Below are 27114 nucleotides of genomic sequence, written 5' to 3'. Positions count from 1 at the left end.
ATTGCAGGGACATACCCATACAGGTGCTAATGCATAAGGCTTTGAAACATTTACAAACTGTTATTAACAGCTATAATATTATAGTAATAAGAATCATGCAAACAATGATCCTGTTGACACTTACATGAAGTTACATAGTTAGGTACCACAGTGTCTCTTGGTACATAAACTGACTTCAAAATCAGGACACCCTGATACATAATCAAGACATTCCATGGTTGAGACATGCCATGCTAAGGTATCCACTCCACAGTACAGATTTGTATATGTACTATAGCATCTGGTAACTGGTGAATTAATTTGTTATGTTCAACAGCAATACGGTACGTAACTATATTATAGTGTATATTGGGTAAATATACAGCTGAAAAATTTGTACTAGAATAATTCCAATACATATGTATATGCATGTATGCAATTTGGTCCATGTTGATTTTAACTTGAATGAATAAAATAATCCTTATAGTTGATATAGTTGACAAACTCCATGCAGTAAAATGGCAAAAATGCTAATTATTTCATACTTTGAGTACATGTTCTATGTCTGTAAGGTTATTCTTATATTTCTTATATTCGATTATTACTCCATGCAAGTGTTGTTTTTTAAAAACATTCCCAGCATTCAGATACTCCAGATGATGTTATCACACATGTTCACTTAATTGTCAAGTATTACATTATCATTACCACCCTCAGGTTGGCTGTTTCTGATTAGATAAATTTTACCGGTGACTTTAGCTAATAGTACTATAGCTTCTTATGCAGTACCCCTTGAGTGCAGTGTTTTCATTATTAGCCTTTGTTAAGGCAGTATTTTAAGGATTTGGAACTAAAGTTCCGCTCTCAATAGTATAATTTTCTTATATACCATAAATTGCAAACGACACATGTGGCTTGTTTGTGTGGGGAGAGGTGGCATGACTTGACAACTTGTACAGTTACCAACTAACTGTTAGCAATACTGTCTAAGGATTTGATGTAGTCCATCCAAGCAACCGACACATAATTCAGTGTCAAACAACACGAAACAAAATGTCATGATTAGTCCTCATACAAAGAATTAGTTTCTGTAATGGAGAAATCGTTAACCCACAACTAAATCATGATCACACGTCCCAATAAATTTTGAAACTTTTGATTGGTTTATTGCTTGCTATTCGTAACTCTAGGGCAGATCTAAGGGCATTTCTGAGGTTTTGTAAAGCAAGTGTCTTTTGAATCATGCATCCCACTACTCTAGTAGAGCAATAATTACTAGAACATTTGGTTGCCATTATGGTATACTATTACAATATTCACTACATTCAAGCAACTGAAGTCATTTGAATCTACCAAAAATGGTTGGTACGATTGCAGTATTGCAGGAAACTCACTAAAAATAGCAGCAAGCTCAATGCTTCATTCATGATGAAGTATTTCTTCATCCTAACTGTAAGAATACAAGGATGAGGTCGATGTACTTCCACTAATCTACAGTAGATTGCTTGTTGATCACATGTGGACATCTTCACTTTTATTCGCTAAATCATTTTGAATTCATTTTCATTCACCGATATGTACATGTTAAATTGTATAGGGATTTGGCTTTTCTTATAGATTGTGGGAATAGCTGCATTATATAACTATTTAGTACTATAGATGACTGGATTTGCAAAAAAAAAGGTGTCTTCCACACACATCCAATTGTAAGAACTTGAAGGACCATAACTTAAATTTCAGTAAGCATAATATACAAGCTTAAAATTTTCTCCACCTGTTAAGCTACGTATATTGTTGCTCACTGCTGACTAAATTTCATGTCGTTAGCATTTTCCAACCTGAAGTTATGAACCATCAAAGTTAACAAATTGGATGTGTGTGGAAGACCCCTTTTCGCAAATTTGGTCACAGCATGATCTTCCATGTCTCTACTGAACATATAATAAGCTGTTATCAAATCTTACAGAATGTTTAGGGTCCGCCCCCAGACCTCTCTGGAACACAGTCCATATACGTATTACTTTGTGGTTCCTCTTGCACTTTATATTTGTATACAGCTAACAATATCACTGCAACTTTTCTACAGTATGTAGAGGTTTGCTATTAATTATTATGCTTCACATCATAAAATTTGCATTGAGGGGAGTTGGAAACCAGTCACTGAAGTGTCTGGAACCACCCTGAGCTTAGGTATATTCATAAAGATTCAGGATGTTCATCATCCTGTTTACAACACAATGTGGAGTATAAAAGACAGAATTACATCTAGTAGACTCACACAGCATTTCTTAGTGATTCAAGAGAAACAATGAAGATGATGATAGTGACCATGCTAATAGTGTGCTCTTTCCTTCAAGCTCAGTCTGAGGTAAGGAGCCAACCTGATGCATAGAGTTATGTAGATAAATATATAATCTTCCTTTCAGCTGATAAGGACTAGTGAAACAAAGATTTCATACATACCCTTCTTCAGGCTGTATACTCCAAATGATATACGTGCCGAAGCAGATTTTACTGTCACTCCTGATTCAGTTACAACAACAGAACTCCGTTACACTACTGCTGGTACAACGAATGGTCGTCTTTTCAAGTTACCACTTGTACCAGCCAATATCCTGCAAAGTAGTGCTGATGTTGTGGCAGTCATTACTATAGGATTAGAAAGTGGAGTGAGGAATCGAGACAGTGACCCAAAGTTCTTTCTATCTGATGGACGTAGAGGAATAGGATTTGAAATGAGAGAGGAAGGAGTTCGAGATCGTTGTCGTGGAATACAGGCAACAATGGGAGACACCTTCACATCAAGCCGCACATTTTCTGGTGTTACTCATACTTCAACCATTCTACCAGAGGAATTTGTCATAAGTATTAAGCCACGTCGACGTTGGGGATCATGCTTCACTGCTATTGATAGTGGTTTGATTTCTCCAATTGGGTACACCAGCTCTATCTCACCTTGTCAAGGTCTGTGGCTTGAAGTATACAGGGAGAATACCAACGAGCAATACACCATCAACTATATCAAAGTAGATATTCATGAGAGCTTATGAACTTTACCAGTGATAGACTGATAACCATGCACTAGGCTTAAAGATTATTTTGTTTTTGTTATCATTACATGCACACACACTAGGCTATTTTGTTTCTGTACTTTATTTGCAAACAAAAATTGATTGAAGTTCATTGGTTTGATTCTTAACTACTGTACGGTAAAACAACAACCACATAATCTACCCATGTACAGTGAAATACTGGAACATCGACAGCTGTATGATATCCACACACACGTATAGTGTATAGAGTACATTGTCATATGTACACAGACACACTATACTACACACAAAATTCATTACATATAATGTACATATTACATATAATGTAATTCATTATAGTTGCATGCATACATCTACAGGCAGCCTCATACATATCAGCGTACACACACTGTATGGGTATTATATATTTGACTGCAATAATACAGTGTAGATGGCTAAACTAGTAACTTGAAAATATTGCTCTTCACTATAAACTCTATGGTTAGCACCTATCAGATAATCCCTGCATGGACGACTTTAAATTCTATAGACTCTTTTTGCATAGCAAAATGCTAGGCTTGAGCCAATTGTGCTTAAAGCACTTTCCAAATCACAGAGAGCTGATTGTTTTATTAGGTATATCAGCATGTTCACTATATACACAATAAGTGACTGCTCTTAGACTATTAGTTACTAAAAATATCTTATTTCTGTAACATTTGAATGATGTCAACAAACACATTACATGTGTATGTGATATGTGGACAGTTAATAATGTGTTCATTGTTTGCTTATTTTGGTAAGTGCATTACACACTTTAATTAAAAATCTTAATATCTGTCCTAAATTATGCCAGCATATTTGGTAAGCCTACATAATGCATATGTATCTGATCAAACCACAGTAAATCAGTATGCTTCACTTGTTATTCACTAAAAAATTCCTGAGGGAGCATGCCTCCAGCCCCCCTGCATGCATGGAGTATGCTATGTACACAAGCTTAGTATATATATATATATATACTCCACACAGGCACACACCAGTAAGTCAGCCTGCACTGACACTTACCACACAAGTCCTCTCTTTGTTTGGAATTATTGTTAACTTTATACTTCGGATCAGAAACGTTAACCTAAACCAATGAGGGCAGGAAGCTCATTATTCATTTTTTTTCTGTATTCAACAGAGTTTTAGTATCATGTTTCGGTCTCCTTGTTACACAGGCTTTCAGTATCCTTCTTTGCAGGTCCCTACTGGGATAGTGACTGATTAGTATAATTTCACATGCCTGACTATTTTATAGAGCTACGTAGTTGCTATATTAGAATATCTTGTTGTTGTCAGGGTGACTTCTAATGCAGCTGAATTATATATGTATTGCTCTACACTGTCTAAAGTCTCGTGTTTTACGTACAATCACTTATTGTTAATTTCAGTTATATGTGTTTCAGATCCCCTGCCTGCGTCACTATTGTCACAAACAAGTCTTTACCATTATATAGAGAGTTCATGATCAGCTACAAACAATTCATCCTGTATAGAGTTCAGCTACAACAACTCACCTATAGAGAGTTCAGTTACAAACAAGTCAACCTGTAGGAGAGAGTTCATGTAATAATTTGATACAGTATTAATTTTAAAATAATTGCATAATTCTAAGCAAAGTAGGTGAACTGAAAGATAGCAAACAAAAATTCAGCTCTTAATCTCTTCCTGGTTTCTGTAGAGACAAGCAAAGGAAGCTCCAAAGCCAGACACAGGTCAGCTTTGGAGTATACAAATACAAAAGGAAGTGATATCCATACCAAAACGGTCAATTGCAAGCTGAAAAAAGGGTGCTGCCTCCAAAAAAGCTAGGGTGAAAAAGGATGCAAATTCCAAGGTTTCAGCTAAGAAATGGTTGTGATGGTAGGTTAATGGCAAAAATTATTAATTCTAGTGAATTTAGAGCCAGATCCTAGTGAAATCACACAAATTCACCTAAATTGTAATTTTTTTTATTAACCTACCATCACAGCCATTTCTTGACCACCACCTTGGATTTCAGATCTTTGTTCACCCTGTTTTTTTGGGCCACACCCCTTTATACAGCTTGGCTGTTTTGGCATAGTTTCATACATAATAGATATCTCTTTGGTGTAATCATTGCAGATTATAGTAGCAGATGGTAGAATTAAATTAAAGGATGAGCTATTTAATATGTATAGTTCAAATTCATGTAAATATCATAGAACTTACCATGCAACCAAGCAGCCTATGATATCAGCTGTCAATAAGATGATCTTCCATACAGTTGGTGATACTAGTTGATGATACCAATAATTGGAGACACCATATCAAGCCATGCAGCCTTCTGGAAGCTTCACAAACCTCTATATCTTATCCTGACAATGCACTTTTGTGATTTTCAAACTCTCCTATTGAACAACTGTACTGATTTAATCACTTGTTTACTGAGGGACAGAGGGATAGCTATAATATAGTGACAAATCACCTTAATGGATTTTTGTCTCATAGGCATGCATGTAGCTATGCTATGCTAGGCATGCAGCCTATAGGAGTAAACATTATAATGTCAATTGAGATGTTGATACTGTACTTGTTGTTGTATATAGTGCATTTACTGACTACTCTAATAGAGCAGTCACTTCAATTTAAGCCACTGATCCCGCAAGGGTGACCTGCAATATCCACCATCCTGAGGCATCATACAATTACCAGTCACATGCACAGCTTTAAATGAAGTGTACAAAACACTCTAGTAGAGTAGTCAATGCATCTCTGAACGCCGTGCCTGCGGCGATCGATACACTAGTAGGCATTCCAGCCTGATTTTTAAATTTGGGCTTTTTATATGCTCACTAGATAGAGTATTGATTGCTGATCTCAGAAATATATAGTTTGTTGGGTTGGAATTAGCTACTTTGGCATGCACAGTGCTTAAAAACTGAAAAAAGGTACATTTTTTCTCCAGGGCTCTCCATACATTTTAAAGGGGAAAATGGCACAATTGAATCAGGAAGCCATCTAGCAATCTGGACTGTCTTGAAACTGCAGTTGCTTCTAGCTGCAAGTTTGTACATGTAATGAGAGTAACTTCAGATCGTATCAGATCTCAGTGATCTTTGTATGCTTTGTGGTGAGCAAATATGTTTCACCCACTGCACACTTCTCAATACAATGATGTACACCCATAGGCAAGTGGCTAAGTAAAAACGTCAAGTTAACAACTTATAAAGGTAAACAACTAAAGTGGAGGTACCACAATGATGCAACAATACTTAAGGTGGAGTTGTAGTTTCAATTATGGCATTGTTATGCCGACTTTGAAGTAGTTTATACTTTTGAGCTGATGACACAGCCATCAGAAAATTGCTCTGGAGCTGAAAATCGCTAACCAGAGCGAAGTAACTACACACTTTAAAGTAAGTACCAGTGACTACCTTCCACCCGACAGTACGTTTTTAAAAGTTTTAAAGTATTCTACATACATTGCATGGCTTGAAAAGATTACAAAACAACACAAAACTTACTTATATGTAACGCGCACGATAAAACTAAGATTTTCATGATGATCAGCGTGTGGACAAACCCCACAGCGATTTTCATCCTCATTGGAGCTCGTACGACGGAGCAATCCCAAGTTAAACACGAGTTGTTATTTTGTGCCAGGGTTCTATTGGGGAATATACGGAGAATTTTTTTATTAAAAAATCTCGGATACTGGAATGCCTAACACTAGATAGTCCGGCAGGCTGCGCTGTAGTCTGACGCGGGCCGAGATTAGAGATTAATTATAAGGGTCTGCAGTCTGTCTAGCATCATGTATACTTGTGTCAAATCACGATTAAATTTTTAGTAACAATAAAATATAAAGATCAGACAAAATAACGATCAGATGCAATCAATCAGACCGCTTGGTTGCGAATTAAACGCATATTAAGTAGAATTTTTCTCTTCAATTACAAATGTAGGGTGTTCTGCAGCAATGGTTCACCTTTTTCTCTATTTCTCGTCGGTTTTGTTTCCTATTTCCTCTTTCCTGGTTTGTACCAGAGTAACATGGTCTGGCTTAAAACCGCGACTATGACGTCAGGCACATCACGTGTTGAAAAATTCCCTTGTTGCGATCAAGTACTCGTGTGATCTCGTGTAACGGATCAAGACTCTTCGTCAATTACAGTGAGATTTGTATGTTATCTTACCTGCTATTAAAATATTATGTGGATTGTATGCTGTTGCGTGCATACAAAGGTGTTTTCTGTCAGTCTCGTATATACCAGTCATTCTGTGTGGGAGGGAATTCTTCCCCCACACAGGTCGTCTAGAATTCGGGTGTTTTTGCTGCTGCTGCTGCTGCTGCTGTTATTTTAGAAGCCATATATGCTAGCATACATGTGACTAAGCGAAAACCCGAAATTTTCCATTACAATTGAAACAGAAAATATACTATGAGTCTAAACTTGTTTAACTAGTCCCTGCCTGCACCACTCTTCTTATTGCTTGTTATTAACCACGTGTCCACATATTTTGATGCTGACTGGTTATTGTTTTGCACCACGTAAAGTTTATCCAAGCAGGCAGTAAAATGTGGATATAAATATAACTTCAATTTTAGAAGGCTGGAGGATGTAGCTAGTTTCCCATCCTCTTCACCCTCATCATGTCTGAGCACTTGCATAGAATGGTCATTATTCTCATGTATGGTGCTGTGTAAAAGTCTTCTGTTATATAGTGGAACTATGAAAGATTGGCTCCATAATGCCTTTTAACCAGTGGCGTAGCCAGCCCTTCAGGGAAGGGTGGGCACACTCACCCACACATTTCACCCCATGCAACTAACCAGCACAAAATGCAAGTCCATCCTTAGTGGACTCTACATACATTTGGTTTAAAAATTGTTTCAAAAGTGCATAAATGTATCTAGCTAGCTAATAATATGCTACGCTGCTGTTCCTGCAGCTTATTTCACTAGTCTAATGCATAAATGATATAGAAGCTAGAAATGAAAACTAACTTATTACACCTCCTTGTCTTGTTCTCTTTTAGCTCATCTGCACTTGTACACAACTCATTCTACTCCAGCCTGACTCTTAAGATAGTTGTATGGCTTAATTCAGTCACCACTGAATCTTTCAGCTTGACTTGTCTAACACGGAGGAATTTAATTTTTCATTTATCACTCAGGTCACTTATAACCTTGTCAACAACAGAATCCGTGCTGCTCCTCACAACTCAGTATTCCAGATGTGGATTCCCTCCTTCCTTGTGCTTTCCTTCCCCTGCCTAAAGTTTGGATCACGTGATGCTGTGCATTAAATAGAAAACACTGAAGCTACTTGGATCGCAGTGGCTAAAAAACCTTTTTTTTTACAACTAGCCAAACCTGAGACCGAGGGGGAAGTATTCTATATTGAAACAATTGTTGTGTAGCAAAATGTCAGTGAAGGGAATGATTGAAGGCAATTCAGGGGAGTGTGCAAGCATATTTACCTAGTTGAAACACATAATTGTGGCAAGATTGTGACTGAGACCTGGAACTAGGTAATAGCAAACAAACTTACAGTGACGTACAAGCCATTTCTTTAGATCAAACTATTGTTTTATACAATTTTAAGGCAATTATATTATATCAATAGTGGACTGTGAAAATGACCATAACTATAATTTAGAATTTTTAAGTAGTAGACCACAAGTGGAAATTTTTTGAAAATGGCAATCTCAAGATTGGATTTTGAGGTACTTTTAGTCAAATCCCTGTAAACATGCGCAGCACATGTATGTAATTTCTTTTCTGTGGTGCAGCTTGCTATTTAGTCTGACTTTTACAACTAGCCAAAAGTCATTTACAACTAGCTGTTTGGCCACAACTAGCCCCTTTTTTAGCCCCTGTAAATTAAATGGATCATGTGATGTAATCATTGAACTTGATTTACAATGAAACTATGGTACTGCCAAGGTACGCACTACTTGTTTCTGTTCATAATATTATTAGCGAGCAGGCGCTGCTGTCCCAGGGAAATTTGGATGAGCACGTGCCCACCCAGGCCCACCCTTGGCTATGCTACTGCTTTTAACTGATTGATCACTGTGGGAAACTGGTGGAAAGGTAAAGTAAATTTATCAATAGTTGAGGGAATGTCAATTTCTGCATGTATAGCTAGCTATGTATCTCATTAGCTGAGTAGTGAGGTATGCAGTAGCTATTTAAGGCTTATTTTATCTCCATAGATGTAGCTAATTTAAAAGCAAAGCTACGTAACTATTTATGACCAGTTATTATTTTTAATAGCCAAACATGGAGGACTTACCGGTAGTTATATATTAAATTTTGCTAGATGGTTAGACTGTTTACCCATTCAGTTGTTGGTGAAATACAAACAATTAAATCACAGTGTATCATTGTGATTATATAGTCTGCAATCTGTGCAAACTAACTGTCAAGTAGCTATGTAAGTACCTACTACATGAGAACACATCTGACCAGGGACTAGCAAAAGCTCCAGGAAATGCTTTCAAAATCATGGTGGTTGTTTCTAAGAATGCTGCTCAGCAGCCCTTTTAATACATGTTTTAAACAGCAACCATACAATATGTAATAACATATGCTCCATTTATTCAAGGAAGTAACAATAATGTAACTGTTACTTGCAAATGGTGCATGTCTAATGCACAGGAAGCATGCATGTCAGTTAAGGTCAAGAGAGAAAATGGTTTCTCTTCTTTGACTCTTTTTGTATGCTTTTCTTATAGTTTTTTATATAACCCTCTAAGTCAAGACAAACGTCGCTTTTACTCAAGAAAGAAAGTTGTAAAGATTGCATACTTGTATGTATATATATGCCTGGAGTCTACAATGCATGCATTGTAGTTGCTGCAGTTTGCATAGTAGAAACAATAGGGGTGCAAGCCAGCATAGTACACTAGAGAGAATTTGTGTTTAGTTAACACCACGTACTGTGGTTTACATTTTAGAAAGGAATTAATTGATATGCATAAAAAGCTGAAAGGTCACCTGACTATCTACGTACCGTTCCTGTAGTGCATAACAATTTTCTCACCAGCTGATGCACATAGTGAAGCAGTTTTAGCACCAAACAAAGTCAGTACTCATTATTTAAGAATTAACTTGCTACTTTGTTTATTGTATACAGTGCATTGAAAGCAAGGCTGTACAAAACGTGTTGGATTTCATAAAATAGATGTAAGAAACACGGGTGTGTAGTTGCAAGTGTTTATTCTGCAACTCCTTGACTTGTACAACTGAGGCTGGAAGAGTAGCCAGGGTAATGAGACACATATAGCACGATCAATCAAGTTTTCTGTGGTTGCTGCTTTTAGTTCAAACCAATTTCTCGTGCATTTCTCTGGCCAGAAATTAAAATAAAAATCATAGTAATTTTGTGGTCTTAAAGCTTTGGTACACACCAGCAGCCCTCCCATGCAAGGATCAATAATGCCAATCTTGAATTACAAGTGATGCTTTGAGATGGGTGTATCACCTATGCTGATGAAATGTAGAATAAGAATAAAGAATGCATGGATGTTGCTATAGGATCAGGCCAGCGTGTGTATCTCATCTACAAAATTAGAAGTTTCATGTGTGTTGTAGGTAAATAATTTTTCATTATTCATTATTGAAGAAAGTGCATTTGTTACTGTAAAGGTTAGAGGTTAAGCCACTCCAAATGAGAATGTAGTTTCCCATTCAAGCGGTTTAAAAATTCGAGAGAGGCTTATTATCACTATTCACTATAGCATCAATATCACTTTTAAGCCACAAAACTAATCATGAAATCAATGATTAATAATGCACAAACATATATTCACTTTAAAAAGTCCAAACACCCACTCCAACTCATAGTTTTGCATGCACAGTGCTGTTTTCAATCTTGTTTTATTTTCTTCTTTGTACCAGGTTTATCCTTATCTTCAAGTGCCCTAGTTGCACTGAGGACAATGCAGTATCTGCCTATGGGTTTACTAGACCAGAGCAGCTACACATACTGCTTCAAACTTAGCTGCTGAATAGTACAACTTTTCTATACCTTTGCCCTCCTTTGTGTCCTGTTTCCTTCTCTGCTGCCACACAGGTGTTGATTTGCAATTATTACCCACACACAAAAAAACTGCCCAAACAAGGCTTGTTTTGGGCATAAAAAACCCACACAGTGATAGCTAATAAATAGATAAATATTTGGTGCAAATTTTTTGTCACAGCTTTAGGCACTGTGAAATTACTACACAATGATCACTAATGAGGCTTTGTGCATAGAAGCAAGGTTTTGTCAAATTCAGTCACATATATCAGACAACTTGTGATCTAACTAATATAAAGTATGGGAAACTTGTGTGAAGTGTACTTCCTATAATGACCATGAATACGCTACAGTCATGAATACCTTATAGAAATTAAATTTTAATGACTCAATCCATATTGAGCGCCTTGTTATAGTGCCAGGTGTCTAGTAGGTACGTATGTAACTTTATTTCTATAGCTTAACTTTTATAAAGCTAAATCCCACAATTGATCTCATAAAGCATCACTAATAATAGTATAGTCTATACAGAGGAGATAGCAAAGTTTCAGCAGTTAGATAACAGCCTCAGAAGGCTAGCTACTTATGTACGTGTGGCTAGACTAATATTGCTAAGTTTAAATGCATTTTTATGCAGGTCAGCTTGAAACCAGCACTAGTCTACTGCACAATGGGATTGGTAGCAGCAATGTCTTAGCCAGTAATTAAGCTCTCTGTGATAAATAATTCACTTGTTTACATGTATATCTATCAAACAGTACAGTAGTACTGTTTAAGTAGGGATCCCCAAAAAATGATGGGTGCCACCCAGAATGCCATTTTTAAAAATCATTCTAGAAGCATCTTACACAATGAAAATCACCTTTACAGAATAATATAATTGTTCATCTAACATCAAATACAGCATTAAAGCATGAAAACACTTACAGGCAGTTGGATATAGAATTTTTTTTTAAATTGCCCACACTCGAATTTCCATCTGCCCACCTGACCACGATCACAAAGCTGGAGGCCAAATGAAGCAGCATATAGCCACCATTTTATGTCACAATAACAAACCAATGGGATGTGTTCCCTATGCACCTTGTCTTTCCTTTTATATATCTTCAATCAGGCTGGTCGTCTTCTTCATGCAATGAAACCATATCAAGGCATTAATTTTCCCTATCAACAGTTATTTGAAATGCTTACATTTGGTAGATACTTGTAACTTCATGATAGGTTAGAGACCACGTTCTTGGTTGATTAATAATTATGATTATGATGTGATTTGGGTTGAGGCTTACAAGCCTGTACATCCATTCAATTACATACATACACATACATAAATTAGATGCAATAAACAAAAATTAACTATGAATATAATTATTACATTAACATAAATCTAAAGTCATAAAAGTAATTATCTATAGAAGATTTAAAATTATTTAATGAAGAATTTCCTACAACATCACTTGTAAGATTATTCCAGTCATTAATTACTCTAGTACCAAAGTAGTTGACCCGACATGAATGGTGGGCAGGGGGCTTAAGTAATTTATATGCATGACCTCTAGTTTGTGTGTTGTGGGAAAGAGTGAAAAAGTTGGAGTAATCTAGATTGAAGTAACCATTCAACATCTTGAAAAGAAATATTAAGTCACCACATCTATGCCTGTACAAAAGAGATAGTAAATTCATTGATGTCAGTCGATCTATGTAAGACTTGTCTCTTAAAGATGGTACTAGTTTTGTAGCACGTTGTTGCACACCCTCAAGTTTACGTTGACCCAATACATAATGGGGTCCCCGAATTACTTTTCCGTATTCTAATATTGGTTGAACCATTGATTTGTACAATAGTGACAGTACAAATTTGTTCAAATCGATAAAGCTTCTTTTCATACAAGCCAATATCCTGTTCGCCTTCATAGCTACTTCAGAAGTGTGTTGGTGGAACTTTACATTCGCATCAAATATAATGCCCAAGTCCTTATGACAATTAACTGAGTCCAATGAGACACCATTAAGATAGTAGCCTCCAAAGCTATGTGTGGCTTGACCAAAGTGAATCACTTTACATTTAGTAACATTTAGATTCAGTTGCCACGCATCACACCATTTGGTTAGATCAGTTTGAAATTGTACAATGTAGAAATAGTTCGTATAAGCTTGGCATCGTCTGCAAATAAAAACACATGACTAATGATTGAGTACAGAGACCACACCTCTCAACAATCTATTTACTTGGACACGGTGACCACACACCCTTATTATTGGTCTAGCTGTATTCATAACGCTAGCAAAAACACTCCCCCAGTAGGTGAAAGGCTGACTCGAGATACTATCATACAGCAGTCACTCTAATAGAAGTCACATGTGTAGCTGTATGCTATAACATATAACCAAATTAGTATATTAAAATTATTTTTAAAATGAAGTAGGGATCCAAGTGACAAAAAGTAGTGAAACAAGACTGTTTCAAGAGATGAATGATGGTATTACAGTATAGCTCGGTGGGAAAATCCCTACTTTGGGAATTATTGTTATAGCATGCCAATGTAGGGATTTTTCCACCAAGCTGTGTTTCAACTTATCATAAACCATGGTAGGGGTTCATAATAGAGATCACCTATGCTTTTGCCAAAATCCTAATAGAACACTCACCTAAACACTACCTTAGTAAGTTTCCCCAACTGTTACTGGTAGATGTGCCAGTGACTTAGAAAGAGATCTGTTTGCTCTTCCAGCATGGATGGGTGGGCTCAGGTTGTGTAATCCTTTTGCCAATACTAATTTTGACTTTGACTCTTCAGGTTTCTTATCCCTAGTCCAGGAGAGCAGACTGGCTTCAGGGTAACAGTGGTTAGTGTCAGCGTCAAGCTAAGGCTAATGTTATGTCTTTAAAACTCCAGTGGTTGGTTTCTAGGCAATCAGAATTTACACAACTTATGCCAGCCAATTTGCATCATATTGTTTCTGTATCTAGTAAGAAAGGTGCCCCATCTTGGTTATTTGTGCTTCCAATTGAAGAACATGGTTTTGCACTCCATAAAGGTGCTTTGTGTTTACAATATGGATGGTTGCCCAGTGGCTTGCCTGCCAAGTGTGTGTATGTGGACATGGCTTTACTGTAGATCATGAAATGAATTGTACACCCTGGTGGTTCCCTACATTACATCATAATGAACTGTGGGACTTCACCACGGCTGCATTGTCTGGAGTTTGTCATGATGTGGTGATTGAGTCAGTGTTGCAACCCCTATCTGGTTAGTCTTTTCATTATGCCATGGCCTGTAACGAAAATTTTGGTCCGGGGCAAAAATCGGTCCGGCCGGACCATTTTCAGTCAACCAAATTTAGTCCGCCCGGACCATTTTTAGCATCCGAAATTGGTCCGACCTGACCAAAATTGGTCCGGCCCAAACCTAGTTGGCCACATGTACTTCTGGCCACTCAGACCAATATTGGTCGACCAAAGTGGGTCCGGGTGGGCCACTAACGCATGCAGCCAATGATGCATAGCTATAAGTTGTTTGTGACGGAACACTGCAGCCGACTTAGCTATAGCTATTCTCATTTGTCAATCTTGAACGCGAATAATGAGCATTGCAGGCATTATCACTACATGGATTTGTGCTTAAAAGGTTATCCAACAAGGGCACGGATCATTGCATGCATGGGATCAGCTATATAGCTACATTGGAGGTGCTTAAGATCGAGATACTCTAATAGAGCAGTCACCTATAACATTCATCACCAGGCACTGATCCAGAAATAAATAAAGGTGGGTGGCTACCCAGCCTAGCCCAGATTTTAAGTTGAGAGTCCTGAATGTCTTATTATTTACATCAGGGAAGAGCTGATACTGTTATTGTTTGGCTTGTACAGTGAAGCGCATGCACATGCACAGTAGCATGTGCACTGTGCTCTTATGCACATATAATGTCTGATCATGAGTTAACACTAATGGTTAGAACAATACATCTGTAACACCTGCATGTGTACATACTACACATTCCTCTCTTGTATGTGATATGTAGGAGTCACTAGGAGATGATAGCTTAGCTAGGTTTGCTCCATTAAATAGCTTAATGTGAACTATATCATCTCCTACTGATCACATGTTCCTAATGGTATAAACATTTCCTTTAAAGTTATAGCTATAATATTCAATCGATTCAGCTCAGTCACAGCTATGTTACAGCATCTTTCTTGGCCAAGCCTTCAGCTGAGACGTAAAATATCCAGATTACAAGCACTTTTTAAAATTATACATCAAGATTATTCACTGTCAATTCCTCCTCATTTTATTTCAATGACAAGATCCACCAGACTATATTACCCACATCGTTTTATTCTACCAAATTCATCTACCTATTCATACCAACAGAGCTTTTTCCCCAGATCAATTAAGGATTGGAACAACTTACCATCTTCCATCATTGAGAGCAACAATATTGACTCTTTTTCAGCGGAACTGCAAACATTGTATGGAACTCAATAACTGTAATCTTTGTAACTACGTAGCTAAATTCATTTTATGATTGCTTTTTTTCCTGAGCATATCAGCTGTGCTGTCTGCTCAGTAACAATAATAATAATGATAATAATTCCCTGTATGCTTTTCACTACTTAACAAACTTTAAAATTTTATTAATTTTCACCTGTGCACATATACCAGTAGGAGATGCAGACACTGATCCAGAAATAAACCAAGGTATAGGTGGCTGGCCCAGATTTTAAGATGAGAGTATTGAATGTCTTGGTAGTTACATCAGGGAGGAAGGGCTGACAATATTATCATCTATAGCTAGTACAGTGCAGCACATAGCTAATAGCATGCCCTTGTGAACATAATAAGGCCGGGCAAACTTGATTAATTGTTTCTCATCCCCACCCACATCCCTACCCCACTGCCTCTAATTTCATTATTGCTGTTATCAATCACGTGCACACGTATTTTGATGTTAGGAAGGCTGGTTATCATTTTACAGCACAGCAAATGTCACTTGCACCTCAGAAAAGGTGGTAGCTAATACGTAAGTAATAGTTCTTAAAAGGTTTTAGTTATATAACAGACAGCTTGATTTGGAGTATTTTCTTTACTAATGAATAATGAAAAATGATCTCCCACCCACATGGAAATCTGAACTGATTTTTGTGGATGAGAAACTAGTAATCAAGTTTGCCTGGCCTAATGTAATGTATGGTTAAGACAAAGTGTAATACATCTGTAACTCCTGTGCACATACTGCATGCACATTCCTCTGTCATATGTGATATGTAGGAGATGATAGTTTAGATTTACTCCATTGAATAACTAAATGTGAACTATCATCTCCTACTAATGACATGCCCCACAAGAAGAAACATCACCTTAAAGGTTACAGCTATAATATTCTCAGTATGTTTTTCACTATACTTAGCCAACTTAAAAGTTTGGGGCAGTCACATTATTCCACATCTTAGGGTGAATTGCTGCAGACATAAAAGTAAAATTGACTCAATCCTAAAGCAGACCCCATAATATTATTTCCTTCAAGAAGTCCTCTACCTGGTGATAGTTAATACTGCCCATGATCATAGATAAATGCATGTAGCTATACTGCTACCATCTACTGTAAGGTTATAGCCAGCTAGCATTGGAATCTGATGCAATGGAGGGATTTAGTTTATATTGATTATAACGAAAGAGTGTTCATGATCAGTAATATTTGGCATTATTAAATAATGCAAATCTGAGTGGCTGCAAGGCCATGCATGGTGGGTGGCTAGCCACCCCATCCACCCCCTCTGGATCAGTCCCTGAGATGATATGTGTAGCTGTTTATGACAATGTGCGCATGGGTATTCCCAGATTAATAAAGAACTGACCAAGGGTCAGAATTAACAAATTAAATTCTGAGCTATTTGCAGAAGTTGAAGATAAGACATGTTTTAATGACTGATAAATTTTATATATTGTCCACCATCAGTGATTTCCGCCATGTTGCTATAGTTGTTTGTCATAATCAACACTAACAGGCTGGATGAAAGATTCAATCAAACACTGCAGAGCCGATGATGCTTGTGAAGTTTATTGAGCATATAAAAACGTACTTAGGAAGAATGATGTGATTATGATTATGATGTGCTTATGATGTGATTTGGGTTGAGGCTTAGAAGCCTGTACACCCACCCACCCAACCACATACATATATATATATATATATATATATATATATACATAAATTAGATGCAATAAACAAAAATTAGCTATGAATATATAGTCATAAAAGAATATCTTGATACCTGTGTTTTTGCATGCAACATTGCACACCATGAGTCCATGCAGTATTGACCATGCATTTGAGTTGATGTATGCCGGAAGAAAACCTCTACTTCCCACTCGGACAGCTAGCTATTGACATGGAGAAGAAGAATGCAGGACTTTTATCATCTCATGCACACTGCTTTAAATTAAAACAGCATTAATTTTGCGACTGTGTGGTGTGTGTTCATCGCTGCATATATAGCTACGACATATAGCTAGAATAGTTTCTGTACTACTGTAATATGCATTAGTCGGGAAACGAAACTACGCTACTCATTATATAGTTTCCAGGCTAAGTCGGCTGCAGTGATCCGTCACAAAAAAACTTAGCATGGACCGACCTGTAACACTGATAGTACACACAGACTTATGCATGCACTACACATGATCTCCTGTACTTGAATTGACACATATAGGTAATGATTGTGGTTGTAAGGTTTCATGTACTTGTAATGGGAGATTAATAGTGAGATGTAACACGAGTGGTAGTGATTCCTAGAGTAGCCGTTTCACAGACCTGTCCACACAATGCCGGGTACACCCGCGGACTAACCAAAACTATAGTTGGTCCAAGCGGTCGGGGGTCCAGTGCATGTGGCCAACCTAGTTTGGGCCGGACCAATTTTAGTCAGGCCGGATCAATTTTAGATCCCAAAAATGGCCCGGCTGGACTAAACTTGGCTAACCAAATTTGGTCCAGCCTAACCAGTTTTGCATGGTATCCAAAATCGGTCCGGCCGGACCGAATTTACCCGGACCGATATTTCCGTGACAGGCCAATGTGGAGGATGAGGCATTAGTATGCAAGGATTCTGGGGAAATCATCATCAGAGGGCTTTCTTTGATGTAGGAGTCTTTAATCTGACTGCTCCTAGTTAATGCACCACAGCAGATACTTCTGTATAGATCAAAGGTTTGAGCATGACAAACAGTGAATGTATGAACAGCGTATTGAAATAGGCTCCTTCACCCCATTAGTGTTCTCTACTTTTGGGGCAATGGGCAGTGTGGCCACAACTGCTTACAAGCAGTTGACATCCCTGCTTGTTGTTCAGAGAAACCAGAGTTATAGCAATGTTGCCTTGAATTAGATGCTCCACCAGCTTTTCTTTACTCAGGTCAGCTGTGACCTGTTTGTGTGGAGCAAGGTCTCATTATGGCAGCCCAGTGACTATTGGTACACTTGAATATCTGAAGGTCAAGTGCTTCTATCCCACTGATCCTTTTATGATTACATCCTCAGCTTTACCATCTAGACGCATGTTATTTTTACTTGTCACAGTGACTGTTCTATTAGAGTATTTCGATTGTGCTTGTTTCACATGTTTGGTTTTTGCTTTATATCTCCTTAGCTAATACTCTCAGTGCTTTCAAACCACAAAAGGTTTGCACTACGATAATTACTTCATGTATATACTAATTTTCAACAAGCAAATTACCCTGTAGGTGTGACAACAAATTACTTTTGCAATTTTCAGAATCCTGCAACTCCCTTGTTCTTAATTTGTTCTGTACACAAATTGCACTGTAAATGTGCTGCATTATGTTCATGCTGCCTTCTAAATTTGAAGTCAATAAACTAAAGCATGTCTAAGTTATTGCCATTTTTCTAAAGTGTGCTAAAAGAAAAGAATTAAGAATACGCAGGGCCAGAGGAAGCGGTCCAGCCAGTCAGGCCATAGCCTGACCACTTTTTCAGCATTAATTTTAAAAATATATATCCGAGTCACTGATAGGCACTGGCCGATTATGCTAGCATGTTTTTGGGAATGATAGATGCCTAGAACATCATGCAAACATTGTGTGATATAATGTCAGTAGAGTACTTACATCATGCTGTTAAATCCTTCCCTGTGACAATCAATCATGGGAAAGATCGAAACACTCTAGTAGAACAGTCACCCTAATAGAGCACTCACGTATTTACTGATTTATTTGTCAACCGCTTTATGAAGCAAATACGAAATATATATAGCTTTGCATGGAAGTGTACATAATTGGATGAATATATGAGCACTGCAGCATAGCATGATAGGGTAAGATTAAACATATAACTTAGTGCATAGTTAGCTATTCATGCAATGAGTTGTGACTTCATCACATTAAAATTTAGTTATATAGCTATTTTTTCCTGGGCTAGATGTACTGCCCTTGCCTACCACCCCCAGTACCAAGGTGCAAGTGTGCTGGACAACTGAAAGGGGGACAACTAAAAGTCCCTAGGGCCAGCAATATGGCCCATCTCCGGGGAAGCATTGTTGGGACGATGAAGGATGGATAGTGTCCCCCGGATACACATTGTAGCAGAACGAAGCAATGGAAAGGACAATGTGCAGCGAATCCATGCCAGAGTGCCACTATAAGATGTTGAGCTGTGGCGAGAAAGCATGTCGGCCAGACGACGATAGAATGTTAGTGCTTCTCTTCCCATTCCACCGGTTGTGGAAAATACTAAAGGGGTAAAGGAAGCCTGTTCCACCTCCTGGACACGTTTGCCATACTCTTGCTTCTTCTGTAATTCATGACGATGATATACAGATGGTATGCTGGAGTTACGGTAACTTGGTGCATTAGGGTGGAACACCCTTACGTCAAGAAAAGCACTTTGTCTCCATCCCCAAAAACAGCGTGCATGAATATCCGCCCTGGCATCATCTGTTGGTTGGCAGACTTGGGAGTGATTACTTCACCACTGAGAGGCTATAAGGGAGGCTCAGTAGCAACATCTGAACACATCCTTGACAATAAACCTGCCGTGATGTCACGCAAGTCATTGTGTTGCAAAATGGTTAAGCCCCCATGTTGACAGACCATGGCATGGTCGATGGTAAACGGAGCCCCACAGACATAGTGACGTGACTGGGAACATTCAGCAACTTCCATCCATAGCGCAGATGGACAGCATCCCAGAACTCTTGTTCGTTAAGATGGAAGCCCTGCTCCTGTAATGGCAGGGCCAGTAACCAGGAAGATGTACCAGATTCACCATTCAAATCAACCGCCCTTTGAAGTTGGGAAGAAAGACGACCTCTTACATTCATTGCGAGTTCTTTGGAAGTTCTTCACCGATTAAGATATGTAGCTATCAGTTTCAAATGTTAGACTCATGCTGCATTTGTATAGTAGCTATAACAAAAGGGAACAGTACTGTATTTACATGTGTTTTAATGTGGACACATTATGGCAACATGCAGTGAGTTTAACACACACGTGTTATAGTCAATAATTTGCTAGGAAATCTACAGCTGAAAATAGTCCCAGATTTAATCTCAGAGCATGCAATTTTAAAAATTTTCCTAGTGAAGCATACCTCCAGATCCCCTATTGTATTCACACAGCAAAGTGCTCAGTATTTTTTTGTGGGTACATGTTGCCCACAGGCCATTAATGCAGGCTTACCCTGCATTAAAAAGCATTTAAAATAAAATAAAATTTCATACTGCCTACCCCTTGGCCTGACCACTTTAGAAGTGCTTCCTCTGGCCCTGATACATAAGAATAGAAATATGAAGAAAATACAATGAAGTTTGAAGGAACATATCTCCTCCGTGTTGGTTGGGAATATTTGACTCAAATTTGGAATAGGAGATACCCTACTCCAAGGGAGGTTTCATAGCAAACTGGTTGATTTACTTTCAGGCACTATCGAGCTACAGATGCATGAAAACAGCATTTTCTTGGTTTCTGTAAACACACATTTGTCTGTTGGGCATTGTACTTGGCTGCACGACACACACTATCATGTGTCCTGTTACATGTACAATGTACATACTCACTTGACATAAACTGTTGCACTTTTAAAATTGTATGATACATGTATGCAAACCTTCTATGCCTTTTCTCAAAAGGCATGATTGTAATGTACGTAACATTACAGGTTAATTTGAAATGACTATGGAAGACATAAAGTTATTACAGTTGGATAATGTGACTTGCACTGAGAGAGTGATAGGCCAGGGAGCTTATGGTCGTGTACTTGAAGTGTCTGTACTTTGTGCTGCTAAGGAAATACATCATGCACTAGTAGACTTTTCCAGCCCTAAAGGATTTACCACACTCAAGCAAAAATTTCTTCAAGAATGTGCTCAATGTAGCGTGTTGTGCCATCCCAATATAGTACATTTCCAAGGTATTTACCATCCCAGAAAAAGTACCAAACTACCATGGCTTGTGATGGAGAAAATGGATTGTCGCTTAAAGCAGTATTTACAGAGCCATGAACCAACTACTGTTTCGTTTCAGATCAAGATGTCTATATTACATGATGTTTCCCTTGGTTTACAATATCTCCATGCTCAAGATATCATACACCGAGACCTCTCCTCTAATAATGTTTTACTAAACAAACAGCTGGTAGCTAAAATTGCTGATCTTGGTGTAGCTAAGGTAATTGATCCGAACCATGCAAAGTCAGCTACCCAAGCTCCAGGGACAGTAATTTTTATGCCACCTGAAGCACTCTCAGTTAACCCACGTTATGGTAAACCAGTTGATGTGTTCTCCTTTGGGTGTGTAACAATACACACAATGAGCCATATATGGCCTGTTCCTAAAGATGAAACATATCTTGACGAAGTTACAGGGAAAAAGTTGGTACTTACTGAAGTAGAGCGACGAGAACATTATTTAGCAAATATTCAAGTGTCTGTCCAATTAAAAGAGCTTATTTTGCTGTGCTTACAAGATTTACCTAAACGTAGACCATCTGTCAATGATATTTGCAAGGCCATAAGAGAGATGCAACCAGATTTGAAGGTATCCAAAATACAGTCTATCTTGCTTGATTATGAGCCATTACTGGTGAGATAATAGTTACATATATACGTATATATAATGTCCTGTATGTATTTGTGTTACTTAGCAATCATGAGTGATATACGTAGGTGTGCTATGCACAATTGTAAAAGACACGAATACATGTAATTGGAATGACATGTAATTAGAATGACATATTTGTAGCTAAAGGTAAGAACTGCCAGTAGCTGGTTATAATTATTATATAAACTTGATCCCTTTGTCCTGCCAAATTAATTTCTGTTTCACAGTTCTAGTGAAGGTTTCTGAATAATGAATATGTTCTATTACTGGCATTATTTCCGTAGTTATGGCAGTTCCCTGATCAAATTAGTAATGCTCACTAAATCATGTTGCTGTGACTGGAATAGCAAGATGAACCTGGCCAATTTCTAATTCATTTAGAGACCCACTTGTGGATACATATTATTATTATTTATTCATTGGTAGCAAAACTTCAAAGCATACTATGTGTGACATGTAAAGAAATATCACAACAGTTTCTTTGTTGCTAATACCATAGGTGGTGGAGACGGGGGAGCCAGGGGGGCCATGGCCCCCCCACTTTTTTGGGACACTGTTTGCAAGAAAAGATCGAGATACTCTAATAGAACAGTCAGGATCTGGATACTCTAATACAGCAGTCACAGTATTCAGTGTAGCAAATTACTAGCTATACGTATGTGTAGTCATAAATAAGGAGATATAATTGGTGGAGCAGCTATTGTCAGCTAGCAGACTGTGACCTTTGTTTTTGTTTTTTTTGGTCTTCAACTTACATCTAGCCTGGCCCCCTCACTCTTTGACCCGCTCCACCGCCCCTGGCTAATACTGTTATGTAAATCTCAGAACTGTACACAAATAGGGCCTGTGTGTAAAGTGTGGATATATTATTTGCTTGTATGGAATTCATCCCTGTCAAATTTTGTTACTTTAACTTAACATGTTAGGGAGAAAAGGAAAGGCTTACCAAAGAACTTGACAGACTTGATGATAAGCTTGCTGCTGCTAATAAAAGCATTGATCATTATAAACACCTTCATCAAATGGCAAAACAACAAGCTGACAGCTACCAAAGTGACCTGTGCAAGGCAAAAGAAGCACTAAAAAACAAGGAAACTATGGTAAAGTTTTAATTGTAATACTTTCAAAAGAAAATATTAGCTTTTAAAAGTTTCATATGTGACCATCATTTAGTCTATGTGTACTGTTGTTCTATATAGTATCTTGATCAAGCGCTTGTTTGATTTTTCAACTCCATGGCCTTTGCTCAGATCTATTTTAAACTGAAAAAAAGCATTTCTACAATGGTTAATTTATCTACAGGCTAATTTTTAACTGTGCACGTTCCTACAGCTGACTGCAGGCCGGCTGTGGGCACGTTGAACTTGTTTTCCAAAAATGTGCATGTGTGTTGTTTATGCGCAGTATGTTATGTTTGTCTTTCTGCACCCATGTGAGCAAACTTTGTACGCTAAAAGCAACCTGTGTGCAAGAAAAGAAGGCTGCATAGAGCCTGTAATACATTTCCATGCTTTGATTTAAGGTGGTTAATTTGTGCCGATTTGAAATATGGGTGCAGTGAGTTTATTAGGACTGAGGGGTCTTCAGCTACAGGGATTTTGATTGACGTGATTCGGAATCCTACCAATTCTGTGATTCCACACAGGATTCCTGTGATTCTAAGTGATTCCTGGTACAACTATCATTACAATAAGGATACAAGCATAGAAATACAGAGAAACACAACGAATTACTAATGATCTTTTGATTCCTGATTCCAGGATCATGTCCAAATCATTGGTGTGATTCCTAGAGTTTGATGAGAAAGCTTTTATTAGTAAGCTGTGTGGGTGTCAAACAGCTGAAAACTATGTAGCTGGCATCCTAGGCTACCAGGAACAATAAGACTTTTAAAAGTAATGTTCTCAATATTATGTAAAATAAAACCACAGATCTCCAGAAATTTTTGATTTTTGAGGGTTAGAAGCTTTGAGATTGAATTTTAGGCTATTTTTAGTTAAAATTGCAGTAATCCAATGCTTTAAGCTATTTAATAATCAAACTTGAAAACATTGTGACTGTAAGCTATTGCCTCTGTTACAGTAGTTACTTGACTGCTCTATTAGAGTATTTTGATCATTTTTAATGTTTAATGCAGTGGAAGGTGAAAGGTAAAGTGTTGTTGAGAGTTGTAGCTACAGTGGATGTTAATTAAATGCAATTGCATGCCACTGAAATACAGTGGTTTTACTATAAATATCCATATTGCAATAATAAAGACTACCTCTAAGCTAACTGTCGAAACCACAAAATCCCACATAGATCTCCCACTGAGGAAAAAGAAATCCTTCAAGTCAAAGGGGGGTGTGTCCCTTACTAACACAAACAAAAATTAAAAGGCTTTTCCAAGATAATTTGTATAAGAAAATACTATAAACAAAATATAAGAAGATACTTCTGTGTATTATTAGTGGTTTTAAGCGCTTTGTTCCTTTGCAGTGTACTGCAATGTAATTACAGAATTATATGAATTAGTAAATATAAGATTACAATAACTTATTACTTGATAACTCTGAAAGTGTTATACAACAAAACAAAACTGAATAATTATATCATGATGTATTTTCAGCTTGCTGCATGGTACTTGGTTTATTTAGAAGTAGTACAACATCAATTTGTTAACATTCTCCCCAAGTGGTTCACCCCATACGCATGACAACAAATTGATTTTACTATCTTGATCATTCAGTTGTTACATGTGTGTCTTGGTGTTACATTATAACTCCATAGCTGTGTATTCCTTCAATTTCTTTCAGGGTTGCTCCAAAAGGTACTTGAGTCCTCAAAAATCACTATCACTAAAGATATGAATCATTACTTTAAGGTTACGGTATAGTCACAGGCTATCATTCAAAATTTTGAATGCCTATTGATACTTTTTGAGAAGCCCATAAAACCAGTCTAGCAGTGTGAAAAGTTTAAAATGAAGGTGAAGCCCTTCATATTTACTGTTTTTATGCAGCTACAGTGTAGTTAGAGGTAGGTAGAACACTACAAGTTGTTGTAGCAAGACAAGTAAGCCAACCCATACATCACTCAGCTCCAGCTGTCACTACCATGTTTTTCTGCCGCCAAATACAGCAAAAGCTGTAGGCTCTATTGGCATTTCCGGGGCATAGAGATACTGTATATTGAAATTATTACGTCCTGTGGAAGCGTTTTTGGCGTGTTTCTTCCCAGTGACAGAGATACAAGCCTCAAAATGCTTGGTTTACTCGAAAAATCTACTAAAAGTTCAATAAAACATCTATATGACCAGTAACTTAAAAAATCGCTTCCACAGGACCTAGATATTCTAGTTGTTTAGTTACTTGTGTTGAAATTATAAGGATTCAGTAATCTGTTTGTCTGGTTTTTGGTGGCGCGTTTTTATAAAACATCGCTCTATTGTGGACCACACACTCAAGAACAGTCTTTGTTCTACAGTTAAAACAAACAAGCACAATTAGTTGTATTGCTACCACAACACAGCTGTTGAAATTATTTATTTCTGCTTGGTTTAAAGTAGGGATGTCAAACGGATTTTTAAAAGTTTAACAAATGCATGTTTTAGTCACAGCATCTTGTAGAGTTTGAAAAATGTTGCAAATTGATATATAGGTTTGCCACATTTACTTTTGTGGTAGCCAGTAATTGTTAAATAAACAAATAGGTGGTTCTCCAGACTTCTCTATTGAGCACCATTGGTAGCCATGGCACAAAACAAAAACAAGTGACGTATGGGTGATTATGTCACTTTGTATTATCAATTGCGTAGCATTGACAGGAAACTAATACAGGTGTTCAAGTTGCATCTTGCACTGACTGAAAACCAACCTATTGATTAACTGAAACACTGTTGTGCATGGCGATCGACAAAACTAGCCTGCTGTCATCTTCCATACATTTTTTAGGCAGGGATCTAACATTGGGGCTTATACACGCACCTAGCTACTCTAATCACGAGGAAACTCACCAGAAGAGCACTACTTTGACCAGTTCATTACTATGAAACGAAAAAATCTAGTGTCTAAACTGTCTGCAAGACGCACAATTCATTGTGCTACTTTTAAATGAAATTTACGGGAGAAGAAATTCCGTAATTTTGCAGGATTTTGACATCCCTATTTAAAGCAGGTTTTGTAATATGTTCTGCCCATGCATTTTGTAATATTCCGTAACCTTAAGCTTGAACTTATAAACGTCAAGGAGCGTAATACTAGTGGTTCCAACCATTGTCCGATTAACTTTAAACATCAAGTCCATATAGAGCATGCGCATACTCAGTGGTTTGTTGCATCATCATCTTCAAGCTACTCAATATACGATACTGGTTCTTAAAAGCAAGCCATAATGAGTCAAAGTACTTGTGTGCTTAATTAAAGAGTCTGAACAGCTCTTACAATAATACTATTGTAACTGTGAACTCAGTAGCCATTTTGAGATCTCTCTCTACTGTAGGAGACAATTTATATGGCTACTCATAAATTAACTGCTAACATAACCAGGCAATTACGTAAAGGATTGTGCATGCAAAGGAATTTCACAATGGTTAAAACACAGCTATAGTTTGAGTGTTATGTTCCTTTGTGCCTTGTTGCACTTATATATGAGCCCCATAAATTGGGACACACAAAAGTCCAACCACTGTGTTCTTGGACTGTTGTACAATGATTAACCAATCTACAGACTAATTTTCAACTTCTTCTCACATGCAATTTACTCTGCGTTTGCAAGAACAATTTTTTTACATCAATCCATCAATAATATTATTATTCATGTACAGCGGTAACTCTATCAATGTGTATATTATACTGGATTTCAATCACGGTTACTACTAAAATTTGTCTTTAACCCTGTGCCATATTTCAAAGTGAACACTTCACACATTTGAATTTAACTCATACAAAAACTAAAAACTAACACGAACTTT

General features: G+C 37.5%; 2 protein-coding genes across 2 annotated transcripts in view; both read left to right on the top strand.

Moving 5' to 3' along the window:
- Positions 1-1884: 1884 nt before the first annotated feature.
- On the top strand, positions 1885-3029 carry LOC136267559 (uncharacterized). The gene is made up of 2 exons (XM_066062721.1): positions 1885-2347; positions 2406-3029. Exons 1-2 carry the CDS (start codon positions 2288-2290, stop codon positions 3027-3029), a joined length of 684 nt encoding a protein of 227 aa, XP_065918793.1. The 5' UTR covers positions 1885-2287.
- A 4084-nt stretch (positions 3030-7113) lies between these two features.
- Positions 7114-27114, top strand: part of LOC136267558 (uncharacterized) — a 31153-nt gene continuing 11152 nt past the window's right edge. The window contains exons 1-3 of the mRNA XM_066062720.1: positions 7114-7202; positions 21223-22145; positions 23090-23263. Coding sequence (XP_065918792.1) covers positions 21234-22145; positions 23090-23263 — 1086 coding nt within the window. The 5' untranslated portion in view covers positions 7114-7202; positions 21223-21233. The remainder of the gene's footprint in view (positions 7203-21222; positions 22146-23089; positions 23264-27114) is intronic.

This window comes from Dysidea avara, chromosome 9, assembly GCF_963678975.1.
Source record: "Dysidea avara chromosome 9, odDysAvar1.4, whole genome shotgun sequence".
Lineage (NCBI taxonomy): Eukaryota > Metazoa > Porifera > Demospongiae > Dictyoceratida > Dysideidae > Dysidea > Dysidea avara.
Note: the sequence above shows the minus strand (reverse complement) of the source record. Positions and strands in the feature narration are given on the sequence as shown.